This window comes from Peromyscus maniculatus, chromosome 15 (assembly GCF_049852395.1).
Source record: "Peromyscus maniculatus bairdii isolate BWxNUB_F1_BW_parent chromosome 15, HU_Pman_BW_mat_3.1, whole genome shotgun sequence".
NCBI lineage: Eukaryota > Metazoa > Chordata > Mammalia > Rodentia > Cricetidae > Peromyscus > Peromyscus maniculatus.
Window position 1 is genome coordinate 69,584,304 of NC_134866.1, and position 26,716 is coordinate 69,611,019.

General features: G+C 41.2%; 1 protein-coding gene across 8 annotated transcripts in view; it reads right to left on the reverse strand.

Annotated features, from left to right (window-relative positions):
* Positions 1-26,716, reverse strand: part of Atg10 (autophagy related 10) — a 284,964-nt gene that overhangs the window by 85,789 nt on the left and 172,459 nt on the right. For all 8 annotated transcript variants that reach the window (XM_076552043.1, XM_076552041.1, XM_006980473.4 and 5 more), the window contains one exon: positions 4,642-4,739. In XM_076552043.1, coding sequence (XP_076408158.1) covers positions 4,642-4,739 — 98 coding nt within the window. The remainder of the gene's footprint in view (positions 1-4,641; positions 4,740-26,716) is intronic.

The following is a 26,716-nucleotide window of genomic DNA, read 5'->3' on the forward strand; positions in this document are numbered from 1 at the left end:
ATGCATCCTCAATATTTATGGATGAGATAAAATGTCTAAGATTTGTGTCCAAAAATTCCAAAGTGGTAAGATACCAAAAACTATGGATAAACAAGACAGTCTGAGGCTGGGGTATAGCTATGTGGTCAGGACATCTGATTATCACAGGAGGAAGCCTAGGTTTAACAATGAATAAACAAGATCAGTACAAGCTTATAATTGTACATACTATCATCTATACTTTTGAATAGGTTTGAAATTTCCTAAAACACAGGGAAATAAGAAAGAAATAAGGAGTTAAGAAAGAAAAGCCTAACCTACATATTGATCATATATACTTCCACACATAAATATCTTTAAGCAAAATTTGAAGGTCTGTTTTTTTCCTTAAAATCTTGTGACCTTAGTCCACGCTAAGATCACAGGACCTCTCTGCCCTAAAACACAGAGCCCACACCTTCAGTGACGGTCACTATAACATTCACTTTAGCAATTTAGCCAGATCCCAGCTAGGTGCTGGTTAAGTTTCCTTAGGAAGTTTTTATTAGGCTGCAGAGTTGAGATAATAGCTAGTCTGAAAGGCTGGACAAAGGCAGGTGAGTAATCACCATAATCAGATGTATGAGATTCATGAGTGGCTTGTCTTCAAAGGAGAGGGTTCATGGCTGACATGAACAACCCTTATCATCAAGACAAACGCTGCGAGAACAGAAGTGTGATTACTGAGGATGAAGAGGAGCAAACTCTATGAGCACAATCAGGCCGGAAATGAAGTGAAATGCATTTTATAGTATGCAGAGGCTGCTTTTGTTTTTAAGGTGCTCTGGGGGACAGGATATTATTACAGTGTTCAGTCTGCAAGCTAATGATTCTTTAGTATAATTCTGCAATGTGTCTACTATTTGGTGGCACCAATATTCTATCAGCTTATTCTCCTCTCGGGTTGTAACACACCCTTCCACTCTGTCCCATTTCGGACACCTTGTTTTTTCTCCCCTGCATGAACTCTTATAAAAATGCACATCTACTCTCCCAAAGAGCTCAAGCAGAGGAAAAGTTAAACCTGTTAGTCGATTGGGGTTAAGAACCAAGATCTTCAAAGGAAATACATACATATATACATACATACATACATATATACATACATACATATAAATATATAAATATATATAATGACTTTCAAATGCCAAACAGTGTCTGTGGCTGCAAATACGTTTTTCTTGTTCAGTCTTGACTGCTTGGGCAGTTACTTTGTTAAGTGACTCCAAAGCTTAAATGAAGATTTTACTAGGAGTGTTATCAGGAGAAGTTATTTAAACTACCTCAGTCAAAATCCCCATAAAAGAAATCCCAAAAGTCCACCTACATTGCATAGTTGGGCACACACTCTGTGAAGTGAGGCCCATGTTAGAAAAAACAGTGCTTACTGTGAGCAGATGTGTAACAGGACAGCACTAGGACAAATGGGGAAGTGGGGCATCCAAACGTCTATAAACTAAAACACACGAGACAGTTCCTAAAGAGAGTGCAGACTGGTTCATTTGGCGGTGTAAACATCTTGGATAGTCCATTAGTGGAAAGGACTCTATCAGTAACACTGGGTTAGGAAACAAAGAAAATGCGCTTGAATTAACAATTCTATTCCTATGTCACGAGCTCTAACAGAGATGTGTGGAATTAAAACACAAAATTATACAATGTACCAGGGACTGTGAATAGGTTGACACTGACACTAATAACAGGGCCATCAATGAGGAAGAGGATTGGGAGCATAACCAGGGAAGAGCTAAGAACACAGGGCTCTCAGAGACCCCCAGCAGCCTGCCTGGGGCTGTCCTGGGTCCTCTGCATCTGTGTCACCGCTGTGCAGCTTGGTCTCTTGTGGGACTCCCAACAGTGGGAACGGGGACCGCCTCCGACTCTTTTACTGGCCTTTGGGGGCCCGGCTCCTCATACTGGGTGGCCTTGCCAGGTCTCAGTACACGGGGAGGTGCTTAGTCTTACTGCAACTTGACAGGCCATGTGCTGTTGATATTAATGCGAGGCCTGCCCTTTCTGAACATAAGTGGAGGGGGAGTGAAAGGATGGGGGCGGGGGGGGACTGGGAGGAGAGGAGGGAGGTAACTGGGGTCAAGAGGTAAAGTAATGAAATAAATAATTTCTTTTTTTAAAAAGGAGCTAAGTAGTTAAAATTGGAATGGTGGTGCATACCTTTAACCCCAGCACTCAGGAGGCAGAGGCTGGTCTACATAGTGACTTCCAGGTCAGCCAGGGCTAGAGTGAGACCATACACACACACACACACACACACACACACACACACACACACACACACACACAAAGAATGCTTTAATTAAAGACATACACATTTTGCATATGATCCTCCTATATCTTTGCCATCTTCCTTGACACTTAAAAACAAGCATTTTCTGTCCTGTGGATTCTGACCAATGGTCTACATTTCTAGCAGTGTGTGGCCATTGACAATACTGAAAGTTGAAACAGCATTCACTTGGACATACTTAAAAATTAATACAATTCAGTTTCCTCTAAACAAGATGGTCTTGTTCAAAACCTAGGTGGTTATTTTTAAATCTGTGTTATTATTTGTGTGTGAGCCCAGACGCACACACCATGATACGCATGTGGTGATCAGCAGACAACTCTGTGGAGCTGACTCTCTGCTTACAGACTGCCAGGCTTGTACCACAGTCACTTTTACACATGGAGCCATCTCGAGAGTCTCAATGTAGTTGTCTTGCTTATTCATCAAATTACTGCACTCACAGTAACCACACACACACACACACACACACACACACACACACACACACACACACACACACACATATACCCAGTCTACAGAGCCTGGATTGCAGAGGGAACTGGTGTAGTTTGAGAGAAAGGAGTCAGTGGAAGAGTGGGTAGGAAATACCCAGGCAGAAGGAAGAAGGCATTAAACCTAGAGTTTCAAAGAAAGTGACATAAGATGGGTATAGAGAAATCAATAGCCATGTTTTGTAAGAGCTGCACAGCGTGGAATAAAAGATGAAGTTAGGAAGCAGGTGGGCATCGGCGGTGGCAGCCACTGAAGGCAGGTGAGGCATTTAGATGGTGCCCTGTGAGCACGTGCAGGGTTGAAGAGGACAAGATGAGCGAGCGGTGCTTGAGAAGGCATGACTAACAGAACGGCCCAGAGCTAGGGACGCCAGACTTCACTCATGACGGGGCGGGGTCAGCGTTTAGTCTCAGGGCGGTGATCTGAGGACAGTGTGAAAGGCGCCTAGTACTAGTTTGTTCCTTTCTAGGTTAAAAACCCAGAAAACGGTCACTTGCAGCCACGCCAAAGAACTACCTATGTTGATAGGTACGTAAACTTCCATAATTATGATCAAAGCCACATGAGGGCACAGGCTAATGACTGATAAACCCATCTTTAAAGGAAGCTTTTCTTAAGCTAAACAGAGACTTAGAGAAATATTTTTATGTAAGTAAAACTATTTTAAAGATGATGGTGTTGGATGTTTGCAAAGTGATGAGTATTCTTAAATCTCTAAAATAATTAAGTACCGTTTTAGTAAGACAGCAATGATGGCGTGATTGACAAACCGTTCTCTATACTTTTTGCCAATTTCCTTTTTATATCTCCTTTTGTAGATCTATTTTCATCTTTTGCATATTGCAAACCTATTTCTAATCAGGAGTTCACATTTTCTTTTGCAAATGCACCTACAAGGAAAACTGAGAAGTGATTACAGACAACAAAAGCTACAGCATCCATTTCTCTAGGTCAGTCAGGCTACACAGTGAGATCTTGTACCAAGAAAAGACTAAGAACGAGAAAATTAAATATACATACATTTTAAATGTCATTTTGCATCTTCTTACATCCTTTGTCATCTTCATTGACAATTCAAACCAAACATTTTCTCTGTCAAAGGTACACATTTCTGGGCATTCAGTCTCTGTCTGTGTGTGTACGTATGTGTGCGTGTGTAAGTCACTGATTCAGAGCTCCAGGACCTGCCCATCTCCACTGCAATGCTGGGGTACAGAACTGATGCTTGTACAGCAGGCACTTACCAACTGAGCCATCTCTCCAGATAGCTCACTCACAGGCTAGATTGCTCTTCCCCCTTTCTTCCCTTCCCCCTTCCCTTTTGAGAGAAATTCTTACTATGTAGCTAGCCCTGGCAGGTCTCCAACGTACTGAGATCCTCCTGCCTCTGCCTCTTGGGTGCTGGAAGGTCCTGTTTCTGAATGTATGTGCCAACTTAGATTTTATTTTCACATACAAAGCAAACTTTTGTTGGGCACCTAGTATATGCTAAACATTATGCTGGTCCTGGACTTATGATGAAGAGGAAAACAGAAAAAGAGAATATGGTCTGCTTACAAAGGAGCTTTATAAAGGAAATCACCCAAATATATAATTCAAAATTATAATAAGCCCCATGAAAGAAAATTATAGGGTGTTAGGAAGCTTACAATAAGGAGAATAAACTAAGCCCGAGTCTGGGGTGATGTTTTAAAAGAAACTGTCTTTGAATTGAAATATCTGAGGATGTGGAGGATTGAAACAGGGAAAGAAGTGGGTGAGGGAATAGAGGATGAAGTGAGCAAAGGTAAAGAACTGCATCAATGAGAGGAAAAGACTCTGACCTGCTGGGTAATGGTGTCCCACGGTCCCTGCAGCAGTCGCGTCTTATAGCATTCGTGGACTCCTTCCCATATATCTTTCAGGGCTAAAGGTCTCCCATCTGTGAAAGCACATCATGAAAGGCTGGGTTAGTGATCCATGAGACACGATGGTGCTTGATGTTGCTCGAAAAAGAAGTTTCTGTCCTGCCAGTAGCTCCCAAATATCCAGCAGCCACTTCCCAAGTAATTGACTCAGAGGCTTAATATTGCTTACAAATGCTTGGCCATTAGCTCAGGCTTGTTACTAGCTAACTCTGACACTTAAACCATAATTCTTATCTATGTTTAACCACATGGCTTGGTACCTTTTCTCTGTAAGACATTCTCATCTTGCTTTCTCTGCATCTGGCTGGCCACTCCTGACTCCTCCCTTCCTCTTCCCAGCATTCTTAGTTTGGTCACCTCACCTACACTTCCTGCCTGGTTACTGGCCAATCAGCTTTTTATTAAACCAATTTGAGTGACAAATCTTTACAGTGTACAAGAGGATTATTCCACAGCAGTACTGAGTGTCTGACTTCCTGAAAAATCTCTACAGGTGTACACACTAACAGTGTGTACATATCAGATTTCTGTGTGAACTACTATTTTCTTATTGAGGGAAGATTAAACATCCAAGCATCTATCTTTGTATTCACACAGCAACTAAGATATCTAGTATTACCTTTAGGACTTTTACAAAATAAACAAATGGTGAACATGTTTCAGAGAGAAATGACAGATGCAAGCATAAGGGAAGTCCAGGAAATGGATGCTCTAATTATGCCCAGAAGTCTGCTATGGGTGCTATGGAGCCTTCATGATTCCTCCAGTCCTTGGAGAAACTGTACCCAGGCCTTTTCACTCTCTCATTGATTAACAATAATGTTCAAATCATTCTACTGGGCATCAAGGAGACAAAAAGAAAAGAAAACATAATTTCTTGCAGTAAGTAGCTTACCATTTACTGGGGGAACCATGAAAAGCATATTAATATCTTAAAATACTCCATAGAGGTTACTGCCAGAGGAAACCTGGTTAGAGCTGGAGGGGACAGAGGGCAGCAACACTAGCACAGTGTCAGTGTCAGTGGGGATGGGATGACTGGCTGGAGCACCGAGGCTGGCCTGAAGAGGTGAGCGAGCACTGAAGTCAGCAGCAATTCTCCTTTCAGTCACTTGGAACTTTCGGTTCTCTCTTTGAACTCGGTGCCCATTCGAGCATTGTATGAAGACCACCATGGCACTTACAATGCACACAGGTAAGAGGAAAAGCAGGCGGCTAAGCTTAAACTCCAAAGAAGAAAGAGTCATGAAGATGTTAGGGATGTACCGCCAGGAGGGTGTCAAAATGCTAGAGCCTAGTGTAACTCTGGCCATTCACGGCCGTCACCATCTCAAGACAGCAGGTAGGTCTTTTCCTCAGACAAATGTCCGATTTTGCCTGAAGAGAACACACTGTATACTGAATTACTGTGCTCAAAGGAATGCAATACAACTCAGGGAAATACTCTACTCAAAAAACTAAATATCACTGTAGTGTACAGACTCAGAGTCCAAGAAGAATGTAGGAAGCGAGGGGAAACACCAGGCTTAGGATTTGGGCCATGTTTAGACGTGGGGTCGGCAGTTGCTCTCTGTGTGTATCTCAGTGGCTTTACTTTGTAAGACTTTGCTTTTTGAGGCTCAGTTACTTTTCCTATAAATGGAGTACAATAACCCTTTCAGGATTTTGTTCTCATGAGGCGTACATGAGAGACCCTTCCCAGGACTGTGTTAGGACACAGAAAACACTCAGGAAATACTCGGCACCTCCCAGCCCCTACTCTGTACGCAGTAATTCTCAAAGGTAAGGGATGCACTTGTGAAATGTTTTTCCTTCGACTGTCTCCACGTTTCCGTACTACGCACACTGCCTTCAAGGCAGCCATGTGCTAATGGAATAAGCAGGGCATTTCTCATGTCTGACCTGAAAAGCTGAACTTTCCCTCAACCTTTATTTTCAATAAATAGCACTGGAATATTTTGATACATTTTCAATAACTATCTTCATCTTGGCATTTATCTGGCAGCAGGAGACCATTATCTTGTGATAAATAGTTTTATTCCATTGACATTTCCATGTCTGTAAAATGAACAAGATTTATTCATCCAATTAACATTTGAATGTCATGTTTAGCTACAAGTTGAAAACAAGCTGCCTTCGATATCTGTGTTATATTGTTTTCTGAACACATTTACAGAGTAGGCCAAACTCTGCTCTGAAGATAAGCACTACACATCTTCAAAACGTGTGTGTGTGACCTGAAGAGGTAAGTAAGATCTGAAGTATGACAGCATCAGAGAGCATGTTCACTAATCAAATTACAAAAGATGGCATGCTTTCAGATAATGTCTACGTATCAACCTGAGAAGGAATTAATAGTAGGGTAATAAATGAGCTTTAGTAGGGTTACTAATTTCAGAAATAAGGTGACTAACACCTTGGGTAACACAAATCTCCAAGATTATGCTGCCAGTTCACACCGGTGAGGGAATCAAAGGCTGGGCTTCAGGACTCATAGTCCAGTGCTCTTCTTGAGCCACGCTTCCTCTGGGGGCAGAGACGCTGCAAATGCTTTATGTATACATATTAAAAATGCTAAGTACATACCTCCCTTGTCATTAAATAACTCTTCAGCCCTAGAGAGAAAAGCTGGATTTAATATCTGATAATAAGCAATAATTTTAATTTTATTCCTTAAAATAGTCAATATCTAAGCATGGATTGCTTATTGCCACTGTTAAGAGCCCGCCTACTCACTCGGCTGGAAGTGATCATGTAAGAGTATTAACAGCAGCCTGAGACAATATCAGGAAATATTACAGGATTTCCATCAAATTTGATACCAGAATCGAGGGCCAGTGCTTACATTTCCATACCACATCAAATCTACAGAATAAAAAAGAGAACTCCTTAGAAGACAGGGTTAAAAAGGCTACAGTCAACTCCGAAAGCAAGCACAGAGGTGCGCAGAAGTTCAAAACAAACAGCAAGGTGCACTTTTATTTCTCTCAAAAGTCCACTATTACAATGAGTAAGAATTTCTAAGGTTTTAGAGGCAGAAAGATTAAGAGCCAGCAGGGGTGGCTGACCCCAGGGAGACAGCACCTCCAGACCCAGCAGGACTGGCCCCCACAGGAACTCGCAGAGACTGGCCACAAGGCAGGCTGCACAGGCTCCAGCCAGATGGGTTCCCAGTGTGAGATGGGGATGTGGAGACGCTCGCCCATCCCTACCGAGACTCTATCTCCAACTGACAACTGCTCACAAAGGGAAATTAGCTTTTGCCCAGAGTCTCACTGGGTATGCAAATCATACTTATGGCCCGTGCCCAGCAGTGATGGCCCAAAATGGGCTCAATGGTGTTTCTGTGGTTTATGATTCCCAATTTTGTGTTTTTATGTTTTGTGTGTATGTTTATTCTTTTTTTTTTTTAAGTTTTCCTATTTGCTTTCTAAAGACAGAGAGAAAAAGAAGGTGTAGTGTTGTATGAGTGAGGAGGTTGGGAGGAGATGGGAAGAGATGGGAAAGGAGAAACCACAATCAGAATATATTGCATGAATTTTCAATAAAAGCAAAGAAAGAAAAAGGAATTTCCATGGTTTTAGCTTTTTAAAAAGAAAGTAAGTACTTTGTTGGTAGTCTCCAGGCTCTTTCTATAACATTTAATAGACATAGTGATTAGTACCAATATATTTCTCTACATCTTTGATATTAATTTCATTCACAAATTACAGAATGTCTGTAGCACTGGTGCAGCATATGATTAGCATGTATATGGTGCTGGGTTCTAACCCCCTACACACACACACACACACACACACACACACACACTGATACATCACCATGTGTTCTCCCTATTTCCCACAGTGAGGAAAAACCAGAAACCCAACATTCCGCATCCATCTCCTTCTCAGCCATCAGTCTCGTCATACAAACTGTGGTGTGTCCCAACATTCTACACATCTCTACAGTATATGCTTGCCTTTCCATCTGTGCTACTCCAGGTTTTACGTTCAAACTTCCAACAATGACCTCCGTTCCTCCTCCAAGCTCTGGTGTTGGATGTCTGCTCCTATAAACTTCAAATACAAGTCTAACGCATTTTGTGTTGAACCACACTATGACTTTCCTCTCCACACAGTGTAAAATCCAAATACACGGGCACTGCAGCCCCTTCTGACTGGCCTATCTGTACCACTGCCGGTCTTCCCTAGGAACCAGCTCTTAAAGAAGCAGTGAATCCACTCACCGCACTCACAGCCCTTTGCCTTCCTGGGTTCTTCCCACAGCAGACAGAACTCTCCCAAGTTATCTTGTTTATACATTCCTTACTCCCTGCCTTTCCAAACTATGGAGCTCTATGGACATGAATCTTTATCCTTCTTATTCCTGCATGGACCATGTCACCTGGACCAAGTCATCAATAAAAATGTCTTTACTCCATAGGAGAGGTCGAAGTTTCTCTAGTTTTCATACTCAGGCTAATTATTTTCCACATGAGTTAGAAGCCATCTTTGTGACTTTATTGGTCATACCAATTGTACTCACACTACACTGTGATTTTCTTATTTACTTAAGTATGGAACTACTGTTGGTCATTTAAAATATCACAAGCTGGGAAACAGTACCTGGTACAAAGTAGACACAGGAAGCCATACCAACTTTCTTCTTTTCAATTATTTTCCTTTGATAAATTTCCTAGAGTGGAATTACCAAGTCAAAGTGAAAAATAACTTTTAATTCAACACAGAAGAACTAGTATCTCACCCCTCAATCTTCTCCTTAGGGTAATGAGATAAGAAGTTAATTTTAGAAATAGATATTTATATTATTTGGCACCTACTATATGCCAAGCCTTTGTGATATATCAGCTGGCAAAATGATATTTCTGCAGGAGCTATATTCTAGCCAGAGAGCAAGAGTGTGACAATAAATAACGAACATCATGGAAGAAGTTAAAAAGCAATGTATACTACAGCAGAAAGGAAATGGATGCTGAGGAGGAGCAGCGTGGGGGCCAGGGCCGGTGTCCGACCTTCCTGGGAGGCTGACTTGTAGGGCAAACACTGCCTGGGAGCCCCTGTGATGCCCGGCTGAAGGGCAGAGTGCTCTGGGGAGGAGGGAGAGTGAGCAGTGGAGGGACTGAAGAGAAGCAGGTGAGGGACTGTCTCAGCTCTGGTGGAGCACAAGAGACACAAGAGCTTTCTCAGCACTCAAGTCATGTGCAGCCAACTCTCCTGTTTAAAGTGTTAATTCAACGACAGCCTCGGAGTTCTGTAAGCCTTACCTCAAAGTTAGAAGAGATTTAGCACCTGAAAAAGGAACCACCAACTTATGAGCAGCACTTCCTCATGACCCGTCCACCTGCCTGGTTCTAGAAAACCATGATTCACTTCCTCTTGTTATACATTAGTTTACTGTGTATGTGCACTTACGTAATATGACCAATGGGTCTTTTGTGAATTTTAAGTTTTCCATGTTCTCTTTTATAGCTGAGTTACATTTCATTGATTATAGGGAACACTGTGCTCATCCATCCATCAGGTGATGGACGCTGGTATTTTTCCCACTTTCGCCTACTATGAATAATGACTCATAGACGAGTTGGTATGTGATCATGTTTTCTTTCCTCTGGAGCAAACTGGCTAGTAAGACTATAATTGATGAGTTCTGGGTTCAGCAAGAGACCCTACCTCAGTATGTAAGGTGGAAAGTGATGAAGACAAGTCACATCAACCTGTGGTGTCTACACATGTGTACACATGAACGTTCACACACACACAGGCATGTGTACCCACACACATGAACATGCACACACACACACACACACACGGGCATGTGTACCCCCACACATGAACATGCACACGTGCACACGCACACACACACACACACACGCATGTGTACCCCCACACATGCACATGCACACACACACACACACGTGTACCCCCACACATGAACATGCACACACATAGGCAGAAATGAACAAAAAATTGTTCTTTTGCTTGTACACTCTGTCTCTATTTCTCTGTCTCTGTGTCTGTCTGTCTGTCTGTCTCTCTCTCCTCTCTCTGTACAACTGCGTGTATGTCCTGGCTAGTTCCCAGGAGCCATGGCAGAGCCTCTTAGCAGCTCTGGAGGTCTTGTGTTTGGCAGCCTCTGCTAGATCACGGCAGGCCTGAGAGGACCATGACGATCAGAATTGAAGCATTTTAAACAAACATGCCAGGTCTCAGATACTTAGAAGAGCGCTTCTCTTCACACCAGCCGCTCAGGGAGGCTGATTCGGGTGCGGCTACAAGAGCTGCCAGTACTGTTGTTCTTCGGGGCCACATTCAGAGACGGGGAAGGAAAACAAACACTTTGGGGTCACGGTTGGTTGGTTTGTTAATTTTAAGTAGGAAATTTTTCCCATTTCAATTCTGGACTCCACAATGCTATTATTATTATTACTACTACTACTACTGTTATTATTGTCATTGTAATCTGTGTATTCATTGACTTATTCTGTATGTGTGTTCATGTATATACCACTGTGTGTATGTGCAGGTCAGAGGACAACTTACAGAGTGAGCTCTCTCCCTTAACCACGCAGGTCCCAGGGATGAACGTCCTGGGGGATAAACGTCCTTGGGGTCAACAGCAAGCACCTTAACCTGCGACGATGTCTTGCTGAACCCGCAATTGGACCTTAGAAATCATAGTTTTTAAAGGTATTCCTATCTCACTTTCCACATTGGGCTAAAATTGATTTTGTTGTCACAAACTGAATTCCCCTTTAATGGGTAACCATCTGTGAATTTCTAAGCAGAAGGACTAGAAAAAAAAAATCAAGTCTACACTTTGATTTTCCTCTGAAATGTTGTGAACCTCTCCAGTGTCTGCTCATCACTCATACTCCAAAAAATACAAGTACATATAACTTTATCTCTTTGACAATATGACCTAAGTACAATGTGACTTCTCTCCCTAAGCCTTCAGGGCTGTTCTGCTCAGCCACAGCTTAGCCATTCATGAGCAAAGATACACAAGAATTAGATTCTGTTACCTTTTATACAAACACACACACACACACACACACACACACACACACACAAAAAAAAAAAAAAAAAAAAAAAAAAAAAAAAAAAAACACCCAATCAGCAATCCTTTCAACCCTAGCATACACTGTGGGCACTTGACACATACTCAAATATGATTATGATCCTAATTATTCCAAACTGAAGAGTCTGTAGAAATCCCACTGAACCACTGAACTGAGACAGGCAACTATGTAAAGAATTCACCATAACAGAGCTTAAATGATATAGAAACAAAATATTTGATGCACATTTATGTTTCCGAAAAGTAAAGAAGCAGCATTTTCACTTAAAAATATGAGCATAAAGAAGTCCTTAGTGCATGAAACATATTATTTTGTGCCAATACGTTCAGGTCAAAGGATCTCTAGTCAGGAACGTTAAGCCATGTTAAGAAGATATATTATGGTCTCAAATGGAGCATTCGTCACCAGATATGAAATAACAGCACTGATTTTTATATTAGAAATCACATCAAGGGAGATGCTGAGTAAAACCTCTAAAAATCTAAGAAATTGAAATCAGAAGAAACCTACACACTAAACACAATAATAGAGGTCACCTATTTAATAGGTGTTTGCTGAGTACCTACTATGTGTTGGTATTGGCTGGAATGATCATAATAACATTTAAAACGATATAAAAGGACAAGAGACATTGAACAGAAAATGGAATAAATAAATAGTATAATCTTTAGCCACTTCTAGTATCATCTAATATTTTCACATAAAATCTCTCAATTGAATAATAACCTACATGTCAAGTAATCTATACATTACTCAAAATGTGCAGCTTTCTAAATTAAATTTCTCAATGCTATTAGTTTTCATGCATCCAATAATACCACGAGATGTTTCCCTAGCACTACCCAACTCTAGAACAAGCCACACACTAAACACCAAAATAAATAAATAAGTAAATAAATAAATAAAAAGGTAACTCTTAAAGTGATTATAAAGAAAATAAATTATGCACTTTCTCTGAAAGTAAGTTTCAGAGAAATATCCTAGATGTGGTCATTAGAAATCAAAAAGAAACTAGTGTACATTTTCATAATGAAATATGCCATTGGTCAATAGATTGGCCTTCCACGGAGCTCTGAAAGATGTAAACATTCATGTCCTACTCCACAGGGAGGCAGAGATAATGCTTCACCAAAGGAGAAATTCATTTTTGCTTCAGTGAGAAAATTTCACTGTGCTATGGAAGAGTGTGATTGTCCATGTACAGTCACATCAGCTATTTCACTAGATAATTCTGTAATTTTCATGTATTCCTATAAACATTTAATAGTTGGTATCTTTATTAATCTCAAGAAATCTATGTTAAAATTCTGAAAACACAGCTCATGGCAATTTTATCTACATATACCACCAATTAATTCATTTACTTCATATGCTTTTAAATTTTCAGTCAATTATCTGAGTGATAACATTGTAAAATGAAACCAGGTTTGGAGTTTGAGTCCAGTTTCCAGGCACCCTTAGTAAACTGTCACGGGACCCTGAAAGCACTCAGTTTTACTACTGTACATGAAGACTGGAAAAGTTTCTGTCTTCCCATGGTCGTGTGAGGGCACACAGCACAGCTGCCATGACCTAAACATACTCAGTACTAAACCCAGTTTCATGAATTAACTAGAATCCTCAAAAATCCGTGTAATAGATATTGTTGTCTAAATTTGCTTTCATGTGACAAAATAAAGTACACAGAGCCCGCCGGGCGGTGGTGGCGCACGCCTTTAATCCCAGCACTCGGGAGGCAGAGCCAGGTGGATCTCTGTGAGTTCGAGGCCAGCCTGGTCTACCAAGTGAGTTCCAGGAAAGGCGCAAAGCTACACAGAGAAACCCTGTCTCGAAAAACCAAAAAAAAAAAAAAAAAAAAAAAAAAAAAGTACACAGAGCCCACCCCTTCCCCAAGTTCACAGTAAGCAATGGGAAGCAAGGCTCTTGACCTCGCATTTTCTGCCGCCAAAACTGGGTGCCTGTGTGCAGGAACTCTCTGTAGGCTATAAATGTGTTGCGGCCACACTGTGCGCCTGTGTGCAGGAACTCTCTGTAGGTTGTAATTGTTCTGTCACACTGTGCGCCTGTGTGCAGGAACTCTCTGTAGGCTGTAATTGTGCTGTCACACTGTGTGCCTGTGTGCAGGAACTCTCTGTAGGCTGTAAATGTGCTGCTGCCACACTGTGCGCCTGTGTGCAGGAACTCTGTAGGCTGTAAATGTGCTGCTGCCACACTGTGTGCCTGTGTGCAGGAACTCTGTAGGCTGTAAATGTGTTGTGGCCACACTGTGTGCCTGTGTGCAGGAACTCTCTGTAGGCTGTAAATGTGCTGCAGCCACACTGTGTGCCTGTGTGCAGGAACTCTCTGTAGGCTGTGCTATTGCTGCTACTAGTGTTCTCCACCAATACTGCCTATACTTGGGGTATCTAAAACTTGTATCTTCTTGCTTCTCTAGATCTACCCTCCCCATCACAATATTTACAAACCCCATGCCCTGCCCAGGTTTTCTTGCTAACCCTAGGTCAAAGTCATCTCTCCCTGAACTTGGGCGTTAGTTTTTTTTTTTTCCCCATCACAGGCAATTTATTTTGTTCTATTCATTCACAGTTAATACAGAAAATACTTGGAAACATTTCCATATAATGTTTGACACAGAAATCATCAAATAGAAGTATACAATGTTGACAGGAGGCAGTACATTTATAATTTATAACCCCAAATGTATTTATAAATTAGAAATGGAAAGATCTACAAATGAAATTATGAAGGTTCACCAAAGTCATTTAATCTGTTAGTTTCTCATTCATTTTTATGTCTTAATAATATTCTATTGTATGAATAAGCCACATTTTATTTCTCTCCAGTATTTGATAGCTATTTGAGTTGTTTTAACTTTTTTACTATTAGCAACACACTGCTGTAAATCTTCATGTACATGTTTCATAGGTGCACATTTTCAGTAGTTTGAGGTTATATTCCTAAGGGTAGAATTGTTGAGTAACAGAGTAACAATGTTTTGCATTTTGACCAACCACCAGACTGTTTTGCCAAAGTGGCACACCATTTTACAATCTCACCAAATCCTTGTTTTTAAGGCTCTGATTTTTGTACAAAAGCATTCAATCATTCGGTCAGACCAAACCAGGAAAAGTAAGCTATAGTTCAGAGCTGTTCTATTCCATTTACTATGCAAAGCCAATCTTGGCGTTTGCAACTCTCAGCCCTTTTGAGTATTCTTGCAGTGTTCACCTTTTCCTCCACCACTTTTTTTTCTTCTTTTTTTTCTGGTTTATTTCTATCTATTACAAAGGTATAAGAAATCCTCCATCAACACTGCTGATAGCAGCAGAACCTTGAGAAATATACCTTTGGTTTGCCTCAGAAAAGGAACCCATATTGTACTGTAAAGTTTATAAAATTGGTGTAAAACATTGTAATAATGTTACAATACCAGTTTTAAGAGTTCAGTGACTAATGGGAAGCCGATGGGATACATGCAGAACTGTGAAAGCGATCTCACTTAGCCAGCTGTACACGTAGACTGTAAATCTACATTCAGATCATTTCTGAACTAAGACTATCATCTCAGTTTATCTGTTGAGGTCAACCAGGAAACCCTAGAATATACCTTGATTTTTGCAAAAAAACAAAATAGGGGGAGGGGTTTCTTCAGCATTTCAGTCCACGAGTAACAGTATCTCTAACAGGCAAAGTGTTCTCTCACTGTCAACATAGAATGAACTGCTGCTGGAGGTCAACTTGGGCTTTAATTTGCATTAGCACTTACATGCATAGTAGTCCAAGTTGTTGACCTCATGACTTTAAAAAGTAACTCTAAAAAAGTAAAATGGCCCTTCTTGGAAGACTAAAGAAAGACATCCAGCCACAGTTGTAAAAAGTCTCATCAAAACAATATACCCTTTTATGAATTACGCCTCAATTAAAACAAAAAAAAGTAGCCCCAAATAAGAAGCAGCTCTGAAAAAGAAAATATAACTTAAGATATTTGAAAAAAAAACAAGGTGAATATAGGTTCAAAAGTAATTAAGATATATTTTCTTAAGGCTATCTAGAATTAGGCTTTAAAGAATTCTACCATTTCAAGTTTACTACTAGTTACTAGATACCTATTTACAAACAAGATGTTCACCTTTTTTGTTTCTTTATCAAGAGAAAAATCTACCTTCAGACTATGAGGGTGGTGATGGGGAGGGACTAGAAAACAAGATTCAAACAATCCCATGCAAATATCACATTTTTCAAATGGAAGAACTCCAAACTGCACTAGAAGTTCCAATCACTAAGACACTTTCCATTGAAATGATGTAAGTACAACTACATGGCATCAAGGTTTAGGCCTAATATAGGCCTGACAACCAAGTCCTTGTTTTCTGGAAGAAAGGCTTCAAAAGTCCCACTCAATTCCATATAACAATACTTCAAAGATCAATTAGGTTTTCCTTTCCTTAATATTTTTGTTTTTGACTTCTAATCCTAAAGACTAGATTAAAACTTAACTCATTTCCCAGAAGGCATTGCTTCCCTTTGCTCTATGAAAGAGTCCACCAAGACCTCTTCCTCAAAACCATCTAGCCCCCAGCCTCCAGCCTTTGCTTGTGATGCATCATCTTTCTCAACATCCTGAAAAGGTAATGTAGGTAAAATATGCTCATAAACATTAAAACTGGTTGTTATAAAGACGTAAATAGCTTTATAATTTAAGTTTTAAAACATAAATACTTACAGCTTGATCTGCACTGACAATGGTTGTCGAAGCCTAGAATTCAACATTTACAAATTCTCATTCACACACACAAAACACACTATTATCACACAACTTGTGTCTTGAGAGAATCTTCTGCTTTTTAAATCTTTGGCCTCCCAGTCAATCCCAAGTTCAACCAACTTTTCCGAGTTCTGGTAGTTACCTGGACCACTGAGGCATTGCCACAAGACTTCTTCTCTTTTGAAACATCCTTTTTCTCTAGATATTAGGATAGCTACACCAGCTTGTTTATTCTGTGGTGTATGTTGGTGTGGGATTATCTATTGCTTGATTTTTCATGGATGTGTATAGCTTCTTTGGGTTGAATTTTCCCTTCTAGTGCTTTCTGTAGGGCTGGGTTTGTAGACAGGTATTGATTAAATCTGGTTTTATCCTGGAATATTTTGTTTACTCCGCCTATGGTGATTAAGAGTTTTGCTGGGTATAATAGTCTGGGTTGGCATCCGTGGTCTCTTAGTGTCTGCATGAGATTTGTCCATGATCTTCTAGCTTTCATAGTCTCTATTGAGTAGTCTGGTGTTATTCTGATGGGTTTACCTTTATATGTTACTTGGTCTTTTTCCTTTGCGGCTCTTAATATTTTTTCTTTGTTCTGTGTGTTTAGTGTTTTGATTATTATGTGGCAAGGGGACTTTTTTTTTGGATCCAGCCTATTCGGTGTTCTGTAAGCTTCTTGTATCTTCATATGTATTTCTTTCTTTAGGTTAGGAAAGTTTTCTTCTATGATTTTGTTGAATATATTTTCTGTGCCTTTGAGTTGGTATTCTTCTCCTTCTTCTATCCCTATTATTCTTAGGTTTGGTCTTTTCATGGTGTCCCAAATTTCCTGGACGTTTTGTGTTATGACTTTTTTGTCTTTAGTGTTTTCTTTGACTGACGAATCTATTTTCTCTATTGTGTCTTCAGTGTCAGAGATTCTCTGTTCCATCTCTTGCAATCGGTTGGTTATGCTCGTTTCTGTAGTTCCTGTTCATTTTGTCAGGATTTCTATTTCCAGCATTCCCTCAGCATGTGTTTTCTTTATTGTCTCAAATTCATTTTTCAGATCTTGGAATGTTTCTTTCATCTGTTTAATTGCTTTTTCATGGCTTGATTTGATTTCTTCCCATTTTTTGTTCGTTTTTTCTTCCATTTCTTTAAGGGAGTTTTTAATTTCCTCTCTAATGGAGTTTTTCATTTCCTCTTTAAGGGAAGTTTTTATTTCCTCTTTAAGAGTGTTTTTCATTTCCTCTTTAAAGAAAGTTTTTATTTCCTCTTTAAGGTAGTTTTTCATTTCCTCTTTAAGGAAAGTTTTCATTTCCTCATTGAGGGAATGTTTTATTTCTTCTTTAAGGGCCTCTATCATCTTCTTAAAGTCATTTTTAGGGTTGATCTCTTCTGTTTCTTCTGTCATGGTATGTTTAGGTCTTGCAGGTGTAGAATCACTAGGTTCTGATGTTGCCATATAGGTCTTTATGTTGTTGCCTCTATTTCTGCACTGGCGTCTACTCATCTTTTCCTCTGTGCGGTGCAGGTGGTGTCTGTGTCTGAGAGTGCCTCTCTTGTTCTAATTTTTAGTCTTGGTTTAGTAGGGGTTCTTGGTTAAATTGGTGCTATTGGGCTGTTTCTTCAGGGACAGCTGATTTCAGTCGGTGAATTATATACTTATGATGCTCGTGATCTGGTTTGGTGACTGGGTAGCGCCTTCTTCTGTGTTCCCAGGTCACGTTTTGTTCATTTGTCAACTCCTCAGCTGATCTTGTTTCTTCAGACTTCAAACTGTAGGCATCTGAATCCTCTCCCAGATGGGTTTCAGCTGAGCAGGGTAGTTTCACCAACACCTCCAAGTTGTTGGGTTTCACAGGATCAGCAGTTGGGACCTGGGTTGTCCCCAGACAGAGTGTCCAGACTCGCCCTGGTTCCGACCCACGGAGATAGCCTCTTCCCCAGGTGTTGGGGCTAGGGGCGTCCCCGTTCCAAGCTGTGTCCACCCCTCTCTGTCCCCGGGCCTGTCCACCCCTGTGGCCCACCGCCACAGGCCCACCTGCGTCCACTTGTCTCCACCGCTGGGCCTGTATGTCCCTGTCAGCTGCTGCTGGATCTGTCTGCCTCTGTGGGCGGCCAATGGGCCTGTATGTCTCTTCCGGCTGCCGCCGCGGGCCTACCTACCTCTGCTCGTCACTGCTGCCTGGCCCATCCACCTCTGCGAACTGCCACGGGGCCTGTATGTCCCTGTCGGCCACTGCCACTGGCCCTTCCACCTCCGCAAGTCGCCGACCTGCGTCCGCCTGTCTCCACCGCGTGGCCTGTCCACCTCTGTGGACCACCGCCAGGCCTGAATGTCTCTGTCGGCCGCCACCGGTCCTGTCCACCTCCGTCTGCTTATCTCTGCTGCAGGGCCTGTACACCTCTGTGGGCCGCCACTGGGCCTGAATGTCTCCGCCAGCTGCCGCCGGGCCTAAATGTCCCTGTCAGCCACTGCCGCCGGACCCGTCTACCTCCGCGGGCCGCTGCCACAGGCCTACCTGCGTCTGCTTGTCTCTGCCATCTTGAGTCTCTCTCAAGTTCGGGCGTTAGTTTTTAACCCTTCTTGTGGCCCTGAGCGTATTTTATTTCTTACAGTGGATTTCAGGCCTGACTTATTGCCTTTAGGCTGGTAGTTCCCCTGAAGGTATCATTCATCTCTGATTTCCTTTATTCATCTCTACATTCTAAAAACATCTTCATACTTTAGTATGTTTAGTATTTCAAAGATAAGGACAGATGAGAACAAAGTTCAGCATTACTTCTAGAGAAATAGGCACAATTCTTACTAAAAACAAAGACAATAATCATAATTTTAAAATTCACTGAAAACGTGTTTTGCATTTATATAAAACACCTTATGGGAATCCATATAAGCAGATACAGTAGATGTTTGAATTCTCAGTGTCCAAACATACTTCCAACTGGGGAGGGGGGATTATGAACCAAGCGGATGGCCGATGACGCCTCATCACTAAAGCCGAAGGGCTTCCCTCTGCAATCACTACTGGGACTCCACGATCTTCATGTGGCTCTGTGATCCATTTCCAAATCTTATTCTGCTTTTCATGGTCATGTTCCATTATTTTCATCTCACTAACACAGCATATTCAAAATCCTTCAGTGACTGTCTATTCATAATTATCAAAACCAACTGTTAAAAAGATTTATTTTTATTGTATACGCATGAGTGCTTGCTTGCATGTATGTAAGTGTACTCAGCACAAGTATGCCTGGCATCCACCGAGGCCAGAAGAGGGCGCTGGATTCCCGGAACTGGAGCTACCTACAGACAGTTGAGATCACCATGTAGGTGCTAGGAAACCAAGTTCAGGTTCTTAACTGCGGAGCCACCTCTCCAGCCTGCAGACCCAATTTTTTCATGCTAATTTGAATAGAATAATTTGCATAGAAAAGTACATGTAATATGCTTTTTAGTTACATGAGAAACAGTATTTATGTGACTGTCTATTTTCATGAGGCATATTCCCAACAGCACATAAAAAATAATTCTTAGTCTTCAATGATCTATATATGGTGTTAAGAACTCATAAGCCAAGTAGTTCTAACCTCTCATATAAATAAAGTAAGGATTTACCTTAGTGAAGAAAACACCAGAGCTTCTGGAGGAACTGCTGAATAAAAAAGTATCTTAAGGAAGGCAACTGTGGCCCCACAAGCTACCAGAGATACCAACCCTGAGATAACACTATCAACCAAGTACTCTGGAGAAACATGACTGGATGGGTACCTAAAATCTTACGCCTGCTGCTTCTCAAACAGAAGACATCTACTTTTAATCCTGCTCAAACTGCTCTGAGGACCTCAACTCCCAGCCTGGTACCCCAATTCTCAGCAACTTGGACTCCTGGCTTTCCTTAAACCTTCCTCAATGCTGTATCATGGACCATAATTTAGTTACTCCTTTACCAACACCTTGACTAACCTCACTGCACACCCAACTTAGCCTCTTCACACAGAGAACACAGTCCCCGTCTCCAGAGAGCTCTGAGAGAGGAGCAAAGAGCTCTGCTTTAATTGCATCAAGCAAGGGTGAGCGATGGTCTATAAAATTTGTTATTTATTTTCAAAATAAGCAATGCTGTACACAACTAAGTACTCATATGTTGTAGAATATTATTTAAGGTGTGTTACTTTTGTTTGTGTTGCATTTGTTTATCTCTGTGAAGCTGTGTTACTGTGCCTGTCTAAAACACCTGATGGTCTAATAAAGAGCTGAACGGCCAATAGCAAGGCAGGAGAAAGGATGGGCGGGGCTGGCAGACAGAATATCTAGAAGGAGAAATCTAGGAGGAGAGAGAAGAAGTAGCCAGAGAAGGAGGAGGACATCAGGGGCCAGCCACCCAGCTATACAGCAAGCCACAGAGTAAGAGTAAGATTTACAGAAGTAAGAGAATGGGAAAAGCCCAGAGGCAAAAGGTAGACGGGATAAGTTAAGGAAAGCTGGCAAGAAACAAGCCAAGCTAAGGCTGGATATTTGTAATTAAGAATAAGCCTCCATGTGTGATTTATCTGGGAGCTGGGTAGCTGGCCTCCCAAAAGAGTAAAGAGCCAAAACCATCAAACAACACTCATATGTTTTGTAATTGGTAAAAATTAATTATTATGAATTATACAAAGTAGTGGGTTTAATTATGGCATTTTCATGTATAGAAATGATACACTGACTATATTCGTGCCTCTCCTTACCCACACATCCAACTCTAGCCCTTCTCATAGTCCCCTTTCTGTTCCTTAACAGCCTTTTATTTTTGTCTTCCTGTCTTTCTCTCCCTCTCTTTTTTAAATTTTACAGTTATGGTTACTTACCTTAACATGATCTCTAGTTCCATTCATTTGCCTGCAAATGTAATCATTTCTTTCTTCTTAATGGCTTCATAATACTCCATTGTGCATATATGCCCACATTTTCTTCATTGATTCACCTACTGATGGCCTTTTAGACTAAGTTTATGACTTGGCTATATTCTAGTATAAACATGTATGTCTGCTGTATGCTGACTTTGAGTCCTTTGGTTATTTATCTAGAAGTGACATAGTTGGGTCATATAGTAGTTTTATCATTTTTTTTTGGAGTAACTTGATTTTTATAGTTGCTGCATTAATTTACATTTTTACCTAGAATATTTAAAGGATCCTTTTTCTTCATGGTCAGACCTGCCTTGCAAATACATATATTCAAAACTACTCAACATAATTTTGAGTTTCATTTTCCTTAAAGCTAAAGCTTTAACTAGCTATTTGTATTTCTCCATTTTACAACTGTCTACTCAGTTCACTTGTCCATTTTCTGATTATGTGTATACAAATGCATGCACACACACACACAACCCTACATACAAGTGCGTGTGTGCATTCATCTGTGCCTGTGTACATGCATGCTGTGTGTGTGTGCGTGTGCGTGTGCGTGTGTGTGTGTGTGCTTGTGTTTGAGACAAGATCTCATTTATCCTAGGCTTGTCTCTTAACTTGTTAGGCAGCTGAGGAGCTGAAGCTGGACTTCAACTCCTGATCCTTCTGCCTCCCATTCCAAGTCCAGTCCTGGGATTGCAACCATGTGCCACCATGCCAGGCTCTGGATTCCTGTGCTTTTGTAGGTGTTTCAAGCGGGGTTCACTCTGTCTGTAGTAAGTGGGGGTTTCCTTGACAGGGACGTGCAGACACCAGCTGCCCAGCGAGCTGCCGTGCAGTCCTTCACAGGTGTGAGCGTGAGTCTTCTGCCCTGTGTGTCCTCTTCCGAGACTCCCTTGTCTTATACATGTGTGGTGTCTTCTTGCCCGTGTGTCCTCTTCCGCGACTCCCTTGTCTTATACATGTGTGGTGTCTTCGTGCCCGTGTGTTCTCTTCTGCGACTCCCTTGTCTTATACATGTGTGGTGTCTTCGTGCCTGTGTGTTCTCTTCCGCGACTCCCTTGTCTTATGCACATGTGGTGTTCGGTGCCAATGCACATTAGTTAACTCTAACAATGTCACTTTTCACTCTTCTTTGGTGTGGAATAATCACTTGAATTTTTTCAGTAACATTCTATTCCTATCATGTTCTACCAGATAACCTATTGTTCTCTAAGTTCACAGCATGTTTTAAACATGTATAGGACTCCACAAATCATATTTGCTAAGTTTTCTCTATGATTTTGACTTTTGATTTTGTACCTCTTTGCATTAGCTAACTATTTTTTTTATTATTTTTCTTAATAACACTATTTGTTCCTCACAATCCATTTCATTCCCTAGACTCTCTTTTTGATATACCAAATTCATGTTCTATTACACTGATGGGACTTTTGCTAGATTTATTACCGTTTATATAAATAAAATATAAATTTATGAACTTTCTTTAAGGTTGATATAATCAGATGAGATTTTAAGTTAAATTATCTGTCAATTTATTTTCCACTTTCTGCTTATTGTAGTAATTACTTCAATCATTTTTGCTTCAGCCTTATCCTTTTTTTCTTTCTACTAAATAAGCTACCTTCACTCCCACTCAGCTGCAGTAATTTTACCCTGGAAATAGAGAGAATGTTCTTTCCAGCTCATCTTTTCTAAGGGGTCACTACTTTAAAATTGTAGTAATGCTGCTAACAACAAAAGTATCCTGTTCCTTCCCTCCATTTCCCCCTCACCCTTCATTTATTCATGTGTCTTCTGATCTCTGGGAAATGCAGTCTAGCTCTCCTTCTTCCTCATTATGTAGGTCTCAATTCCCTCCTGTCCACGAGCTCATCCATAATTTGACCCCCATTTATCTTTTCAACCATTTCTTCCATGCTTGTCTTAAGAGGACACCCCTAAACCACACTGCTTTGCACTGATACCCAGGAATGCCTTGCTCACTCTGTCCCCAAAGCTGGGCATGCCCCACCCACGGCACTGTCCTTTAGGTGTCCTTGGACAGAGCTATGAATCCTTGGCCTCCAGTTTTCAGTTCCCTCCCACTCACCTCTGTCTTGGTCCTTTAAGTCTCCTCTTGCACTTCCTCCTGCTCTGACTCCTGAACAACACTCTCCTACCTCCCTTCCCCTCCACAACATCAGCACTGGACTCCAGATTTCACTCCTCCTTATCTTAACCTTTTCTTGCTTTGTTTTATCCTCCCCTGGAGGGAGAATTGTTGTTGGACTGTTTCTTTCATTTCCCTTCTCTGGGAGCATCTTTCAAGCCCATAACAACTGAACAAATCTTCCATGTGAAGTATCTGGAGTACATTTTAAATTCTATATCCTTGCTCTCAGGGCCAATGAGTCAGACTTCAGTTGCTGAATGGGAGAAATGTTTCCTTCTCTATTCTAAAGCAGCCTTTCTGACTAATTAAAGAACTATGTCAAAACAGCTCCCCATAAGAACACATATGTCAACCAAAGAATTAAATATTTGAAAATGAGAAGAACCACTTGGTCCATTTCTCAATAAAGATTAAGAACAAAGGGAAAAGAAAAAAAGGGAAATGGAATAAATCAGTCAGAATCCAATCCAGAATAAATATAAAAATCTCTAGTTAAGATGTCAGGAGGAATGTTTAAACCATGACTCTGGTGAGATCAAGGACATTTGATATAAATAGACTCTTTAAGCCACATTTCTAACACTTGCCATTTGCTACCAGCCAAGTCCATCAAGGAAAAATGGGACATAAAAAGTCTGTGGAACAATAGAGATGATGAGAAAAGGCGGCTTTGTCACGGTACAAACAACCCAGATACACAGTACTTCAAAAACGTTGGGTAGGGCTAAGTGGGAGAGCCCCCAATGGCGCATGCGGCCTTTGGTCAATGTACAGCACCTCGCGTGGGAAAGGTAGAAAAAGTGCTAGGCACCAGCATATACACGACAAGGCTGGGGCTCTGTGCAGCTCACAGACCACAAGGCTCATACGACTTGAGACCAGACTGCGCATGTCTTCTATCTGCAGCCTCTCAAAGACTGCAGGACAAAGAGTGCCAACTTTGCCCCGCCCAAACCTACAACGACAAAAGCAGTTAGAGAAACAGAACACCCAGAAGGACTCACTTTCTCTTCAGTCCATGTGATCCCTTTGGAACCAAGCTCCTGGGTAGGCATGTTGATGCTCACCCCTAAACAAGCTTTTGGGAGGCTGAGGCAGGAAGATTATGAGTTTAGGGACAGCCCAGACTATAGAGTGAGACCCTGTTTCAATAGTAGTAATAATAGTAGTAGTCGTAGTAGTAGTAGTAGACGAGAAAATAAAAGAGGAGGAGGAGGAACCATGTTCCTATGGGCCTGAGGCATCTGAACTTGGCTGTCTGCCTTCAGGAATCAAATGAAGATGCATGTTTACAGAGAAAGCACAGCTGCTCCGCCAGGCTGGACTTATGCTTTGGGTCCTCGGATGCTGCACTTTCTTAGTCTACTATCTCTAGAGTCTCTAAGGATTGACAGATTAAACTGCAAAGATGGATAAATGGTTTGGACCCTAGGCCTCCTGGAGAAGACAGCATCCCTTCTTCCTTATGACCTGTCACAGCAGGAGAACAGCACCATGATCACAATATTTCAGTCTTTTGGCTATAATTAGAAATGCTTAGATTCTTCACTATTGATTCATCTGACAAGCATTTGTTGATGCTCCTCTACGGTTGACATTGTGAGTAACAAAATTAGCAAGATGAGTGGGGTATGCATGTGTTCGAATGCCATGTAAGGACCATGCACAGACCCCGAAACAATGCTTCTCACTTTGTAAGTCATCAACGTTAAGATCCTTCACGACTCTTGATGTTGTGATGGGATGACGTGGTAGTGACAAGGACAGTCACAGGTTAGCTGAGTCTCCGGCAGCAGCTGGTCTGGCAGAAACTGAATCATATAGGGGAATAAAAGGAACCCGGGGTACAGTGGATTTGCATTTCAAGAAGCAAAACAGGTCCAGACAGAAATCTAAACCAGTGGATAAAAGGGGCAACATAAATTTCTATTATGGGAATTACCAACTCCGTCCTTTGCTTTTCCAAATTAAAACAAAACAAAACAAAACAAAAAAGCAAACTAAAGATACAGAAAGAAAATTCAAAGTTAAGCAGAGAAATTGATTTTGACTAACAGACACAAAAGACACTAACTTCTGTCACAGACAAGACAAATGAACTATTTCTGCAATAACAACTTAAAAAAAAAAGGAAAGAAAGAAAAGAAAAGGCCCTTGGGCAAGAAGTTTTACAATCATCCTGTTTCTAGGTCGGATTCTCTGGAAGGAGACAAAGAAAAACCTGGACCTGGAACAAGGAAGACGTTAGGAATACTTCTCCACACCACCAGAGGCCATTAGCACACAAACAGCCAGGCTAACAGGATATGTGAAGGACTGGGCTGGGGGAATAAATGAAAAATTATGACTCATGAGCGAAGAATGACACATTTTTAGAATGCCCCTGAGTTTAAGTTAGGTAAAAACAAAAATTTCAAAGTACAAGATTGATAAAGGAAAGAAGCGTTTTTCATTTTTCTCTACAAGAAAACATTTCAATATGCTTTATAAAAAATAAATTCATATTTTAATGTGTTTAAACAAATACTAAATGAATTCTGGAATAAAAAGAACTAAACAAAACCCCAATCCTATACAAGACAGAATGAGAGACAGGGAAAACATTTCCACATAAAATAAATGACCTCTTTGGTTTCCTTTATAAGCCACAAATGAAGGCCATCTTAAAATTCTATAAATAGAACCAGAATGCTACTTGTGTATGTGTGTTTTAAGGACTAAGATCACCATGCAGCAGGGCATGCAGGCAGCACACTAATGTCATTAAAATATAATTAGACTTGCAGGAACAATCATTGAGCTGTGCTGTAAGGGGAGCTGTTGGCACGCGCAGAGAACAGCGCCTGTGTGAGCTCATCCGCCAGCCTCAGCAAGACCCACTTCCAACTAGAGGCAGCCATGTTTCAACCCCTCACATGCCTGATGCTGACAAGCCAAACGACTTGTTTTGTCTCTGGGAACTCGTCTCTGGTGATTAACTGCTTACAGTGAATACTGATTACATGAGAAAACAGGACTGACGAACCAGAACCACCTCCTGGGTCCTCTACCTGTAGCCCGGACTTGCCTTTGAATCTAGAAGGTGCTAGGTAGAGCAACCACTGCAAACTAGAGC